The sequence below is a fragment of the Culex pipiens genome, chromosome 1 (genome assembly GCF_016801865.2).
Source record: "Culex pipiens pallens isolate TS chromosome 1, TS_CPP_V2, whole genome shotgun sequence".
Classification (NCBI taxonomy): domain Eukaryota; kingdom Metazoa; phylum Arthropoda; class Insecta; order Diptera; family Culicidae; genus Culex; species Culex pipiens.
In genome coordinates this window covers 23,614,668-23,627,932 of record NC_068937.1, presented here as the reverse complement: position 1 = coordinate 23,627,932, position 13,265 = coordinate 23,614,668, and the positions used below count along the sequence as shown (strand labels likewise).

General features: G+C 32.7%; 1 protein-coding gene across 4 annotated transcripts in view; it reads right to left on the bottom strand.

Moving 5' to 3' along the window:
• The window catches only part of LOC120414508 (PH and SEC7 domain-containing protein), a 162,114-nt gene that overhangs the window by 38,507 nt on the left and 110,342 nt on the right, over nucleotides 1–13,265 (bottom strand). The window contains exon 1 of one of the 4 annotated variants that reach the window (XM_039575713.1): nucleotides 10,966–11,013. The exons of the other annotated variants lie outside the window; for them this stretch is intronic. Within the exon in view, the coding sequence (XP_039431647.1) occupies nucleotides 10,966–10,998 (33 nt within the window). The 5' untranslated portion in view covers nucleotides 10,999–11,013. Of the gene's footprint in view, nucleotides 1–10,965; nucleotides 11,014–13,265 lie in introns of those variants that run through there. 4 annotated transcript variants of the gene reach the window in all.

The window sequence follows — 13,265 nt, the reverse complement described above, 5'->3', positions numbered from 1 at the left end:
TGTATCGAAAAAAAAAGATTTTGCATCGAAAATTTTCAAAAAAATTTAAGATTTTTTAATAAACCCAAACATGCTAAAAATGATTTTAAACGCAGAAGAATGTATTTTAATTTGATTTCAGCTGGTTGCACTTGAATTTTCATTGAAATTTTGAAGTTTATTGTAAAAATATTTTTTTTGCCCCCTGATTTTTCGGGCCAATTTTGAAGGGGGGGGGGGGGGGGGGGTGACAAAAACTTTTAAAAATATTTGTACCAGCCTTAACAGATTTTTACTTTTAGCTATTAAATGGATATGTAATTTTCATTCAAAAATAATATTTCATTTCCTCCGAAATCAACACCATCAAACGACATTTCCAATTCCTGGAAGGACATCCGCGTGCGAATGTTTTCAATGTCCACAAATCCCTGCAGATGTCTGTCCGTCCCCCCACCCTTCCCGGCATTGACTCTCCAAAGAGGTGGAAATATTTAATCGATCCAAATCCAATTTCCATTTCGCAGGCCGGTGACAATCGAGCCAGAAGAAGAGGAAAAACGGAGAAAAATCCCTCCCAATCGAAGTGAAATGATTTATAGACTGATAAATGGCCGTGGAATAAAATAGCCGGCTTGCTGGACGACCCTTGAAATGGGTCTCTACCACCCACTCCTGAAGGGGCAAAATGCGCAAAAGGCCAGAAGTAATACGCCAATGGGAAATTCAACTAATTGATTCCGGATCTCTGCCGAGGAGGCGTTGTTGACCGGTTTTTCTCCCCCCCAACCTCCCTCTGAAGATCCTCCAGGCATCATCGGCTGACCTTTTTCAAGCGTTGGCGTTAAACAAGCTCTAAAACAACATCCCTCCCTCGCAAGTCCCTTCTCTCTTTTTTCCCTCCGTGTCTGGGACGGCCATTTACACGCGGCTGCCGGTGCTGCTGCTGTATTAGAATCAATCAATGTCGTCATCAATCAATTACCACCCCTTCCACTTTGCTTTTCCCGTTTTGGGGATGTCCCCACGATGTCGTTGAAAGGGACGTCATTTGCAATAAAAAATCAGCAAAAAAATGAAATAAAAATGTCATTTTATGATGAGCTCACACAGCAAAAAATCCTGCGGTAAAATCGCATGCAAAAGCATGCACATCACCTTTGTGAGAAAAAGCATGTAATATTGTATGAGAAAACGTGTACACAAAAAGCTAGAAAAAAAAAGATTTTGCACACTCCAAAAATATCATCAATCTAGTGAGAGTCATCTCCAGATTACCAAATCCGCGCCCCAACCATCTCGGCTATCTCACCGTCTGCGTGTTACAACGCCAATGTAGCAATACGTTTCTCGTACGTCGTATACTGCATTAATTGTAATACAGTGTATGGGGAACATAAAGATACATCGGTGTTAATCAAAATAATTTCACAGTGGCAAGATAGCCGAGAGGGTTGGGGCGCGGACTTGATTATCTGGAGGTATCTCTCACAGGATTGTTGTTATTTTTGGGGTGTGCGAAATCATTTTTTTTCTTGCCTGCGTGCTTTTTGTGCACATGTTTTCTAATGCAATATTATATGCTTTTGCTCACAAAAGTGATGTGCATGCTTTTACATGCGATTTAACACGGATTTTTGTTTTGTTCGGCGACATCTCGTGGGGCAGAATTATTTTAAGAGTTTGAAGCATAAATGAGTGGAATTGTTGAAGGAATTTGAGGATACTTAGAAAAAAATCAAGCTTTGTTTCTTTTTTTAATTTTTAATTTTACGAATTATTTATAAATTTCAAATAGTGCGTCTATCCCGGGAATTCCCGGGACAAAAATCCCGGGATTTTCCCTAACCCGAATCCCGGGATTTTTGATATTTTGTCCCGGGAATTCCCGAAATTTAAAAAAAATTTTTTTTTTTTGGTCAGGAAACTCAGATTTGGTTATGGAAATAGATGAGCAGTTGAATACTTAGTAATCGATAATATTTTTAAAGCATTAGCAAATTTGCATTCGGCATACATCAATATTTATTTGGCTTATAAGGGAAAATTATTAAAACTTTAGTTTACGGATCCACAAAATGCCTAGCGCTTTAAATATTTTTCATTAAATTTTATTTATTTATATATTTACGTTTAATGATGATTTCTGGAGTTTTTTTTGAAAAGGTCCAATAAACCAAATTTCCAGTTTTTGCTTTATGGGTGTTTTTGAAACCGCCTTGAGTCAGGGGTATTGAAAAACACCCAAAATTCAAAAACTGAAATTTTGGTTTATTGGACCTTTTCAAAAAAAAAAAAAAAAACTCCAGATTTTAAACTTGAAAAAATCATATTTTATTATTTTTCATCAAACATCGGCATCTGGAGCAATTTAAGACAATAGTTTCAAATTAAGACAGCATAATGTTCTGATATTTTTTAAATTAACAAAACAATCAGTACACAAACTTTCAAATTTATTGCTCTAAAAAATCCTGTACCTATTCAGACTGCAGTCCCGATTTCCCCCAGTTGGCGGTAGTGACTTAAGGATAGTTTGAAAATATGTTTTATAGAATACATGAAATTCTAAACTTTTCTTAAATTTTACATTGGATGGATTCATTTTATTTGTTATCGTTTCTTGTTTTTTTTACAGTTTCAATGATTTTTTTAGCTTTTGTAGTCATTTCATATAAAAAATTAAAGAAATATATTAATAAGAATTTTGTGATTATTAATATGAAATAATTTGAATCACATTGGATTAAAAATTATGATTCATTAAAAATCCAAAGCATAACAAAGAACAAAAAACAAACATTTTTAATATTTTTTAAACTAACTAAAAACTGCTGTTCTTGTTCAGATTGAAGTAAAGATTATCACCAATTAACAGTATTGAGCTAATTCTATGATTGTAAGCTTGAAAAACATAACAAATTTAATGAAAACATAGATTTTATGACTGTTTAAAAAAAATTCCCGGGATCCCGGGAATTCCCGGGATTTGAAAAATATTTCCCAGGAAATTCAAAACCTTTAATTTCAAATTTACTATTTAATTTTTTTTGGCACTAAAAAAAAAAATTTAATTTGGAAGGTTGAATATTACCTTTTTAATGATGTAATTTTACCTCAATTTTGACTGAAGAAGTGGCATTACACCAGAAAAGTGGTAAAATTACATATTTTCAGAGGTAAAATTACTTTTTTTCTGACATAAAAGTTGTACCTCTACCAGCTGAGCAGTTCTCTCAGATTTCGGTCATTCGATTTTTTTTTGTATTTTTTAATCCGACTTTTTTGGTGCTTTCGGTATGCCCAAAGAAGCCATTTTGCATCATTAGTCTGTCCATATTATTTCCATACAAATTTGGCAGCTGGCCATACAAAAATGATGTATGAAAATTCAAAAATCTGTATCTTTTGAAGGAATTTTTTGATCGATTTGGTATCTTTGGCAAAGTTGTAGGTACACAGCAAAAAATTGTTTAAATTTGGAAGGTGTAATTTTAGAAGGTTGAATATAACCTCTTTTATGGTGTAATTTTACCTCAATTTAGACTGAAAAAGTGACATTGCACAAGAATAGTGGTAAATTTACACATTTTCAGATGTAAAATTACACATTTTTTTTTTCTGACATAAAAGATGTACCCCTTCCCAGATGTAATTTTACCATGATTTTTTTTTTCTGTGTATGGATATGGACTACACTGAAAAAAAAATTATACACGGTAAAAATTTTTTGGTGATTTTTTATTTAACTTTTTGTCACTAAAACTTGATTGGCAAAAAACACTATTTTTATTTTTTTTTAAATTTTTTGATATGTTTTAGAGGACATCAAATGTCAACTTTTCAGAAATTTCCAGATTGTGCAAAAAATCTTTGAACGAGTTATGAATTTTTGAATCAATACTGATTTTTGCAAAAAAATCGAAATATTGGTCGCAAAAATTTTTCAACTGCATTTTTCGATGTAAACTATACTTTCGATGTAATAATACTTATTCGATTACATTTTGAACAACTACATCGTAACACAATCCTATAACGCGAAACAAACAAAAATAACCCAAAATTGCATAAAAAATACTTCAACCAAACATTGAGTAACCCAAAACACCTTCAAAGAGCCCTCAAAATTTTGCCGACGAGGCTGGCAGACTTCACACCACCACCAGCGTCCAACAGCGGCAGAGCAGTCAGAGTGTGGAGAAGTTGTAGGGGAAGATAAAAACGAAATGTTTATTTTTATTTCGTGGTTCATGGACAGTCAAAGACAAGGCTTTGCCGCCACCGCCGGCGGCTCGTTGCGTTGTTGCAAAAACCGAGCCCAACCAGGTGTTATTTTTTTTTGGGTTGAGCCTCACTTTTTGCATATTTATGTGATTTTGTTTTGGCAGGGGTTGTGTGTTTTTCCAAAAAGGTATTGTTACAAAAGAAAACTTGCGAATGTTTGTCCATTTTGAAAACGCCCACCCTTGAAGTTAGTTTTCTTAAGCTCTTTTTTTTAAGAGGAGGGGGTCTGTCTGTTTTGGTCACAAGTCGGTAGCCGAAAGATGCTGGGCAAGATTAGGCGCAAAGTTTTGCCATTGGGAGTTTTTGGGGGGGCTGCGTAAACTTGGTGGACACGCGTTTATTCATTCATCTGCGTGACGAGGGTGGTTTTTCTTGAGATTCGGCCAAATAAAAGAAACACACAAACTGGACTGGACCTGGTTTGACCAGATAACGCCAACAGTTTGACCGGTGATCTCGAAGAATGTATTTGTTTTTGTAGATGTTTTTGAATTTTTTAAACAAAAAGAAAAAAGAAAAAAATGTTTCCTTACTAGGGCAGAACAGCAACAAAAAGCACACAAAAAATGATGGAATTTTGTAAATTACATGTGTTTTTGATGCAAGCCGATGAGCTAAGCTCTCTACACGTACACAGTAAAAAACATTTCTTAAACCAGCATTCAAATTAATACATTTCATTTTAAGAAATCTGAGCATTCATTACTGTTGAGCAATTCCAGCTCAAATCAGGAATTTTTCTGGTACTTTTGTACCCGACCCTCTCCAATTTCAATGAAACTTTGTAGACATGTTATCCTAGGCCTATATAAGCCATTTTTGTGTATATGGAGCCAATAGTACTCGAAAATAACATTTGAGAAGGGCGTAAGGTATTTAAATATTTTTGTATTTTGTAATTTAAAAATTACTGTTTCTCGAAGCCGTTGCGTCGTATCAAAAAGTGGTCAAAGACAAACTTGTAGAAAATTGGAGGGCTTTCTGAAAAAAAATACACTGAAACAAAGATACACGCCACATCTATGAGATTTTTTGATTTTTAAGTCTAAAACTTAAATTTAAAGGTGACGTCACGATTTTTTTTTTTCGTTCAAAATTTTTGAGGAAATAGCCTAAAATGTTACCAAAAGACTGACGAAAAATGCAGGATGGTATGTCTCTCCTAAAAAAAAAATACAAAAATCATTTACTTAAAACTTATTTTTTTGAAATGTGGTCTAAACGTCAAAATTTAAAAAACCGGTAGTGGGAATCGATTTTCTAGACAATTTTACATAAAAGTCTCCATATTGATCATTGTCCTATGTCCAATCCTTGGGAAGATACAGCGTTTTTAAGAATGAAAATGTCGAAAAAACGGGTTTTTTGGTGGTTTTTGGCAATTTCTATATGACAGACTTGGTTTTTCAGTCTCGTAAATATTTTTACCGGAAAGCTCGTTCAATTTCCCATAAGTTTGCCTATGACAGCTTTTTGATTTGATTCGTTTTTATATTTACGTAAGCAAATTTACTATCCAGGTTTCTATCACACTGAAAAAAATATTCTATTTTCAGTTATAAGCAATGTAATTAAGTTTATATTTGTAAGCCCTTACATCCAATTGAAATGCTGTCCAAGGCAAACTTATGGGAAATTGGACGAGCTTTCCGGTAAAAATACTTACGAGACTGAAAAACCAAGTCTGTCATATAGAAATTGCCAAAAACCACCAAAAAACCCGTTTTTTCGACATTTTCATTCTTAAAAACGCTGTATCTTCCCAAGGATTGGACATAGGACAATGATCAATATGGAGACTTTTATGTAAAATTGTCTGGAGAATCGATTCCTACAACGGATTTTCAAAAAATTTGACGTTTAGACCACTTAAAAAAAAACAGTTTTAGTAAATGATTCTTGTATTTTTTAGGAGAGACATACCATCCTGCATTTTTTGTCTGTCTTTTGGTTATACTTTTGGCTATTTCCTCAAAAATTTTGAACGAAAAAAAATCGTGACATCACTTTTAAATTTAAGTTTTAGACTTAAAAATCAAAAAATCTCATAGATGTGGCGTGTATTTTTGTTTCAGTGTATTTTTTTCAGAAAGCCCGTCCAATTTTCTACAAGTTTGTCTTTAACCTCTTTTTGATACGACGCAACGGCTTCGAGATACAGTAATTTTTAAATTACAAATGATATGATCACTTAACATTCCAACGCCCAAGGCTCCAAAAAAGTTGGAACGGTAACTTCAACTTGCTGGTTCTCGGACATAACTAAACCAATCAAGATGATTCTTGTTTCCACTGATTTGTAAGGATGTCTAAATAATTCTAGAACTTTGCAGAACCTAATTTGATCAAATCTGTAATTTTTGCGATCAAAAACATCGTTCCAACTTTTTTTTTCGCGTGTAAAAAAAAAATTCGCCAAAAATTCTGCGGAGGCAGTCGTTTTAAAAAAAGGTGGAACGATGTTTTCGGTCGCAGAAATTACAGATTTGATCAAATTAAGTTCTGCAAAGTTCTAGAATCATCTAGACATTCTTACAAATCAGTGGAAACAAGAATCGTCCCGATTGGTTGAGTAATGCCCGAGAACCCGCGAGTTGAAGTTATCGTTCCAACTTTTTTGGGAGGCTTGGGCGTCCGTGTAAGTTGGACATGCGTTGGGCGTTCCAGTGTTAAGCAGAGCTTACAAAACCTTAAAAAAAACTGAATGTCGTAGCCTAGAAAAAATATAATCAAAACCTGTACACAGAATAATATTGAAAATCTGGCAACCCTGTCTAATGTGATGAGCACGAAATATGTAGGCCGACTTCGGTCCACAAGAAGTAATGCTTTTAGCAAAGTGAGTTGAGATAGTTTGGATTTGTCAGAAAATGTGGTTAAAAAATCAAGTTGATATTGACAGTTAAATAATAATTAGAATAAGGAATGATTTAATCACAAAACATTTTGCTGTTACTATATTTTTTTAAGAAGAGATTGCTTTAAGAATCACCATTTAATGTTGCAAAATTGTGCTGGTTGTTATCAACCCTCTTCTGTACGTTTTTTTGTTTGGTTCTCTAAATTCAGTTTTAGTATAATTATGATTTTTTTTAAATTGATTTCTTTTCTGGTAGTTTTGGGCCTTTTAACTGTTTTTCCAGTTTGAGAATTATTTAAGTTTTTGCAATCGACGTTTTTTTTATTTGAATGAGACTTATTAACATATATCAGAAAATTTAGAATGTAGAAAAACATTTTGAAAAGGGCTACCAACTATTTTGAACATTTTTGAATAACTTTGGTAAATATTTGCAACAGCCTTAATTTATTTAAATTTTCCATGGAGTATTTTCAAATTGCGAATAGCTTAACATTAAAAAAAAACAACCCTTTAATGTTGAACTTGGAAACGGTGTACTTCATCAAAAATCTACGAAATCGGCCGATTCTGTGCATTTTTTTATTTATTTGGCTAAAACTTTTTGAGGAATTTCCTTATGGCCAAAAAAGTTATTTTGTGTAATTGGTTCAGCCATACAATTTTGACAGCTGTCCATACAATAATGAAAAATATAATGTTTTGATCGGTTTGGTGTCTTCAGCAAAGTTGCAAGTATTAATGAGGACTTTTCAGAAAAAATAGTAGGCGGAAATTTTTGCGTCGATTTTTTTTCAAAAAACTATATTTTTTATATTTGAAATTTTTTGGTTTGTTTTAGGGGACAAAACACCTTCTTCTCTGATGTTCTTTGGTCATAGGAAAGGTCCCCAAAAAGTTTAATTTAAGTTTGAGCAAATATTTTAGTTTTTTTTTCCAAAAATCAGACAAAAACATTCCAGGACCCTGTCTTTTCAATTCACTAAAACATGTATAATAAAGAAAGTTAAAAACTACGTTTATTTTGGAAATTAATCTTCAGTGATAAAAAGTAAAATAAAAAAGGGGTTTTTTCCGTCTACAAGTCCATCCAGATTTAAATTCTTCAGAATTACTGCAGAGGACTACTATTTATGGAAATACAGAATGTTAAACAAATAAAAAATAATATAATGAGTTTTTTCAGTGATGATTTCATTTTTCAACTAACAAAGCCAGGCAGTATTTGTTGCGATTTGCTTTGTAAAAAACAAAAAAAAAATTTCATCCCAGCCTAACATGTTTAAAGGCAAATTTCAGAAAAAAAAACTTTTTAATGTTAAAAACGTAAAGAAAGACAAACACCTTTTTTGTAAGACTTTGTTACAACCTTTAAACAAAATTGCGAGGTATACAAATTTATAAAAATATAAAAAAAAAGGAAAAATGTAATTTAAATCTGATCTATCTGGGATATTGCAGAAAATTGAAAATTGAACTGAATTTCCGATCTTTGCAGATCTCTGCAGAAATCACGAAAGATTTATTTATCGCTCAAACTCAGGATTGTTGAGAACCAATGATTGAAAATGACTGTAATCTTGTGTATTGCATTCTCTTTTTTTTAAATGAATTTTATTTTCAGAATTATTGTGTTCCATAGGCTTCAAGAAAAAAATTGCACCCTCAAAGCAAATGGATTAGCAAAACATCGACTGGACTGGAAAAATATATTTAAAAAAACACAACACATCCAATCGATAAAATTGTAAGTAGAAGAATAAATTTAATAAAAGTGCAGAAGAAAGTCCAATACAAAATAAATGGACATAAAAATTATAAAATAACACAAAACAAGAGAATCAAGTTTTTTTGAGCAAAATTTGCTCAAAATAATTTTCCGGACAGACGGTAATAACAAAATTAATAATATTTCAATAAAAAATCCTATTAAAATAACAAAAAGTGTTATTATTTTATCCTGAACTTCAACTTCAAGAGGAAAAAATAATAACAATTTCTGATAAAATAACAAGATTTGTTATTGAAGTGATATTATACTGAAAATTTTTAATAACACAATAATAAGAGGAAATGTTATACATTTCAAAAACTCTCCTAATAACAAGATTTGTTAATCGTTTGGTATTCTGACTTAGAAATAAAATTACAATAAATCTAACAAATGGAAAAGTTTTTAAGTGCCCATAACACAATCTGTTATTATTTTTTCTTTTGTTAAATATGTTTAGATCTTTGGTACCCTAGTAACATTTTTAAACTTACAGGTTTTATCATAGTTCTGACAACTCTCATACGGCCTAAATAGGCTTTTATGGCCTACTTAAAACCTAAAATGTTACTAGGGTATGCTTTTGTCCAATTTCGTCGGGGTCATTATTTTGGCCATGAAATGGGCTAAAATTATTCTAAAAAGTTGAAAATTTAAAAGTTAATTTTTTTTAATTATTCGATATACCCCCTAAGGAACTTTGCTAATATTGGCTAGAACTATGGGATAATGTTGACCACTTTCGTCGGGGTCATTATTTTGGCCATGAAATGGGGTCCTTAAGCTAAAATTATTCTAAAAAGTTGAAATTTTGAGAGTTGATTTTTTTTAATTTTTTGATATACCCCCTAAGGGACCTTGCTAAAATTGGCTAGAACTATGGGATAATTTTGACCACTTTCGTCGGGGTCATTATTTTGGCCATGAAATGGGGTCCTCAAGTTAAAATTATTCTAAAAGTTGAAATTTTGAGAGTTGATTTTTTTAATTATTTGATATACCCCTAAGGGACTTTGCTAAAATTGGCTAGAACTATGGGATAATTTTGACCAATTTAATCGTCATAATTTTTGAAGTGTGAATAACAAAAACTGTTATTATTTTTACAGAGCCAGGAAGTCGGAGCTGACGTTGAAGTTCGAGCTGGAGTGAGACCTCGGAGACGGCATCGGATTCAGTTAACTTTCGATTGGAGTCGGATCTGTGAAGTCGGGTATTTTTGGAGAGCTGAAGTAGGCGTTGACGTCATATCCTGCATCCAGAGTCGGAGTTGTCTTCAAAGTCGCTTGAAGGAACCCGCCTCTGCAGTCCTGACTTGTACAGAAGAGTTATGGCAACTGCAGGTTTATTTGCAAATGTCAAATAAACCAAAAAATAACTTTTTTTGTTATGGAGACATACCAGCTCAATAACATTTTTTGTTATTATACTGCTCCACCTCTCCGCACAAAATAACAAATCTTGTTATTCCTTTATGATTCCTTCTGTGTTATTGGTTTGTTATTGCAATAACAACACAATAACAGTTTAAGTTATTCTTCGAATAAATCTTTGTTATTGATTTTTGTTATTTTAACAAATAATCAGATCATCCCAATAACATATTTCGATCTTCTCACAATATCAAAAACTGACCTTCCCAAGTTATTTCCGTCTGCTCGGGAATTCCTAGAAACCGATAATTTTCTAAAAAAATAAATAGTAAAATTAGCTAGAATCAGCACGGAACTCCACCAAGGTTCGTGTCAGGTGCATTTTCTACTACGCTGACCCACTTCATACCGCACTCATCGTTTCGCTCAATGTTATTATGTTGTTTATCGGTTCTTCCAACATCGGACAGAGAGTTTACTATCCACGACGACACGTTAGATATATACCTATTCAACGAAATGCTTGCGCAAAGGCCTTTACTAGACGACGACGACGACGACGTGTTTTTATGCAACTCTACCAACTCAACCAATTGCTATCGACATCGTCGTCGCGAGAACTGGAAAACCTTGGCGCTGGTTAGATGACAACTAGACGATTATATTCTAGCTGACTGTGGAGAAAAAGTGCTTACCATGCGCGTACAAAACGATGACACGTCCAACATTTTTGAGAGTTTCTTCTGTTTTTTCTTGTTTTTTTTTTTCATGTGACGGAATTCATACACTTTCACTACAGACCTCTCCAAAAAGTTGTCACTTCTTTGTTCAACCCTACGTTGATTTTAAGTCACTTCTTCACTTTTAGAGAAATTCTTCACAAAAAGAAATCATTTTCTCCCAGAAATTATCACACTCCATTGAAACTACACTCATCACAAGAGGTCCAACGGAGGAAGATCCGTGCCCAAAAAAAAACTTGGCCACGAGGTGCGGCGAGACCACACCAAACGACGGGGGAAACTCTGCTGAACTGAACCGAACTGGCTCGAAAATCGGGCGTTTGGGCGCCTCAGCAACTCAACCCAACAACCTCGCGCGGTTGATATCCACATTCACACACAAGCTCACATGTTCATCGCGCAACTCGCGGGTCAGACTGGTATGGGTGCGCTTATGCTGCGCGGGATGCACCAACACCGGCTTAGAAGCGCGATCAGCTGTCGGTGGAGAGAAGTCAGAGTTCTCTGGAAGTTGGAATTTTTTTCTCTTGTAAATTTTAGAAAAATGTATTTTTTTAAAGTTCACCATTTATGCTTTGTTTGCCAGCCATTCTTGTACTATAATTTCAAAAAATTTCACATTGAATTAAAAAATTAATAAAAATTTAACAGATTAAAAAAAAAATAATTTCAAACTTCAAAAACAATTTCAGGGTTTTTAGATAAGTATCAAAAAACTTTTTAAGCAATCTTATTGATATGTTTCTGAGTACCGTAAAACCGGGTGACTTTGATAGCCGGGGTGACTTTGATAGGTTTGCGATTTTTCCGCAAAATGAACAGTACAATTAAAATACGTAAGGAATGGTTTAGATTCATACTGACCGTGGTAGAGAAGTGTTCTAAGTACCTCAAAAAGAACTTTTTATAAAAAATTTATAAGTTCAAAGAGTTAGTTAACTATAGTTAAGAAAATGTTGATGAAAGTCATTATATTAAACTTCTCAAAGTGTCATGATTTTCTCAATCCACATGATTTGAATCGGAAAACGGAATGCATTTTCGGATTTTTTTTGACAATTTTCCACTAGGGGAAAGGTAAATAAGTTTGTAAATGATAAATATTATGTGTTTTTGAAACACAATTAAAACAAATCTCCAAGTTTATAGGCAATTTCAGTTGAACAAATTTCAGGTAAAATGTGAAAAATTTTGATTCGTGCTTAAAATTTAGTATTAAATGCAATATGAATCGATTATTTTATAAAACAAAACTATATTTAACAAATTTTAGGTGAAATTCCGACTTTATAACAATTTTACCTAAAATTTATATGTATTTTGCTTAAAAGCTTATAAACTTAGTTGACTAAATATAAACATTGATTTTTTCTTTAAAACTATATCAGCTACTTTAGTGATGGTTCATTTAACGTACAAATGAAGGTTGAACATCTTAAATATGATTTCAACAAGAAATACTATGACTATCAAAGTCACCCCGGAATTAAAACTAAGGATTTTTAACGTAACTATTTTTCTAAACACTGCTGAAAAAACTTTTTTTTTTTCAAAATAGTGCATGGACTTTATGTGGCCTACCCAAGTACATGTTTTAAAAATAAAAATCTTGAGGAAAACCTTACCTATTGGAAAATATTTCAAAAACAAATTGAAATCCTATCAAAGTCACCCCGGTTTACGGTACTAAAAAGGCATCTACTACGCTAACAATAAGGATTATGCAAAATCTGTTTGGAAAAAAAAAGATTTTTAAGGATAAATCTAGAATATTGTCATACAAAACTTCAAAAATCATTTTTTGATGTAGCATCAAACTTGAATGAGAAATGATTTCGCACATTTATTTTTTAAAATGCACCGTTTTCAAGTTGTATACATTTTCAGGTGAAATATTTTGATTTTTTCAGTTTTTTGTAATTTAAAAATGTTTTATGAAGAAGGGATGCTTTCCCTGCAAAAAATATTTTTCAAAAGCTGAAAAAAAATCCCACAATTTTCTTTTCTTGGCTTTGTACATCGGACTGCTGCTTGCTGAGCCTCTGAAAATGAAAATGTGGTGTTATTTCTGCTGATTTCAAAATTGTAAAATCTGGCCCAACATTTGAAAATGTCAAAAAATAAAAAAAGTTATTCCTGATTTTAAATTTCGAAATTATTTTTAGTAAAAAGAGCAGAAAATTTTGCAAATCAAATAAAAAAAAAATCGAGAAAATCTATTTTCACTGAAATGTCTCAATTATACCTACCAC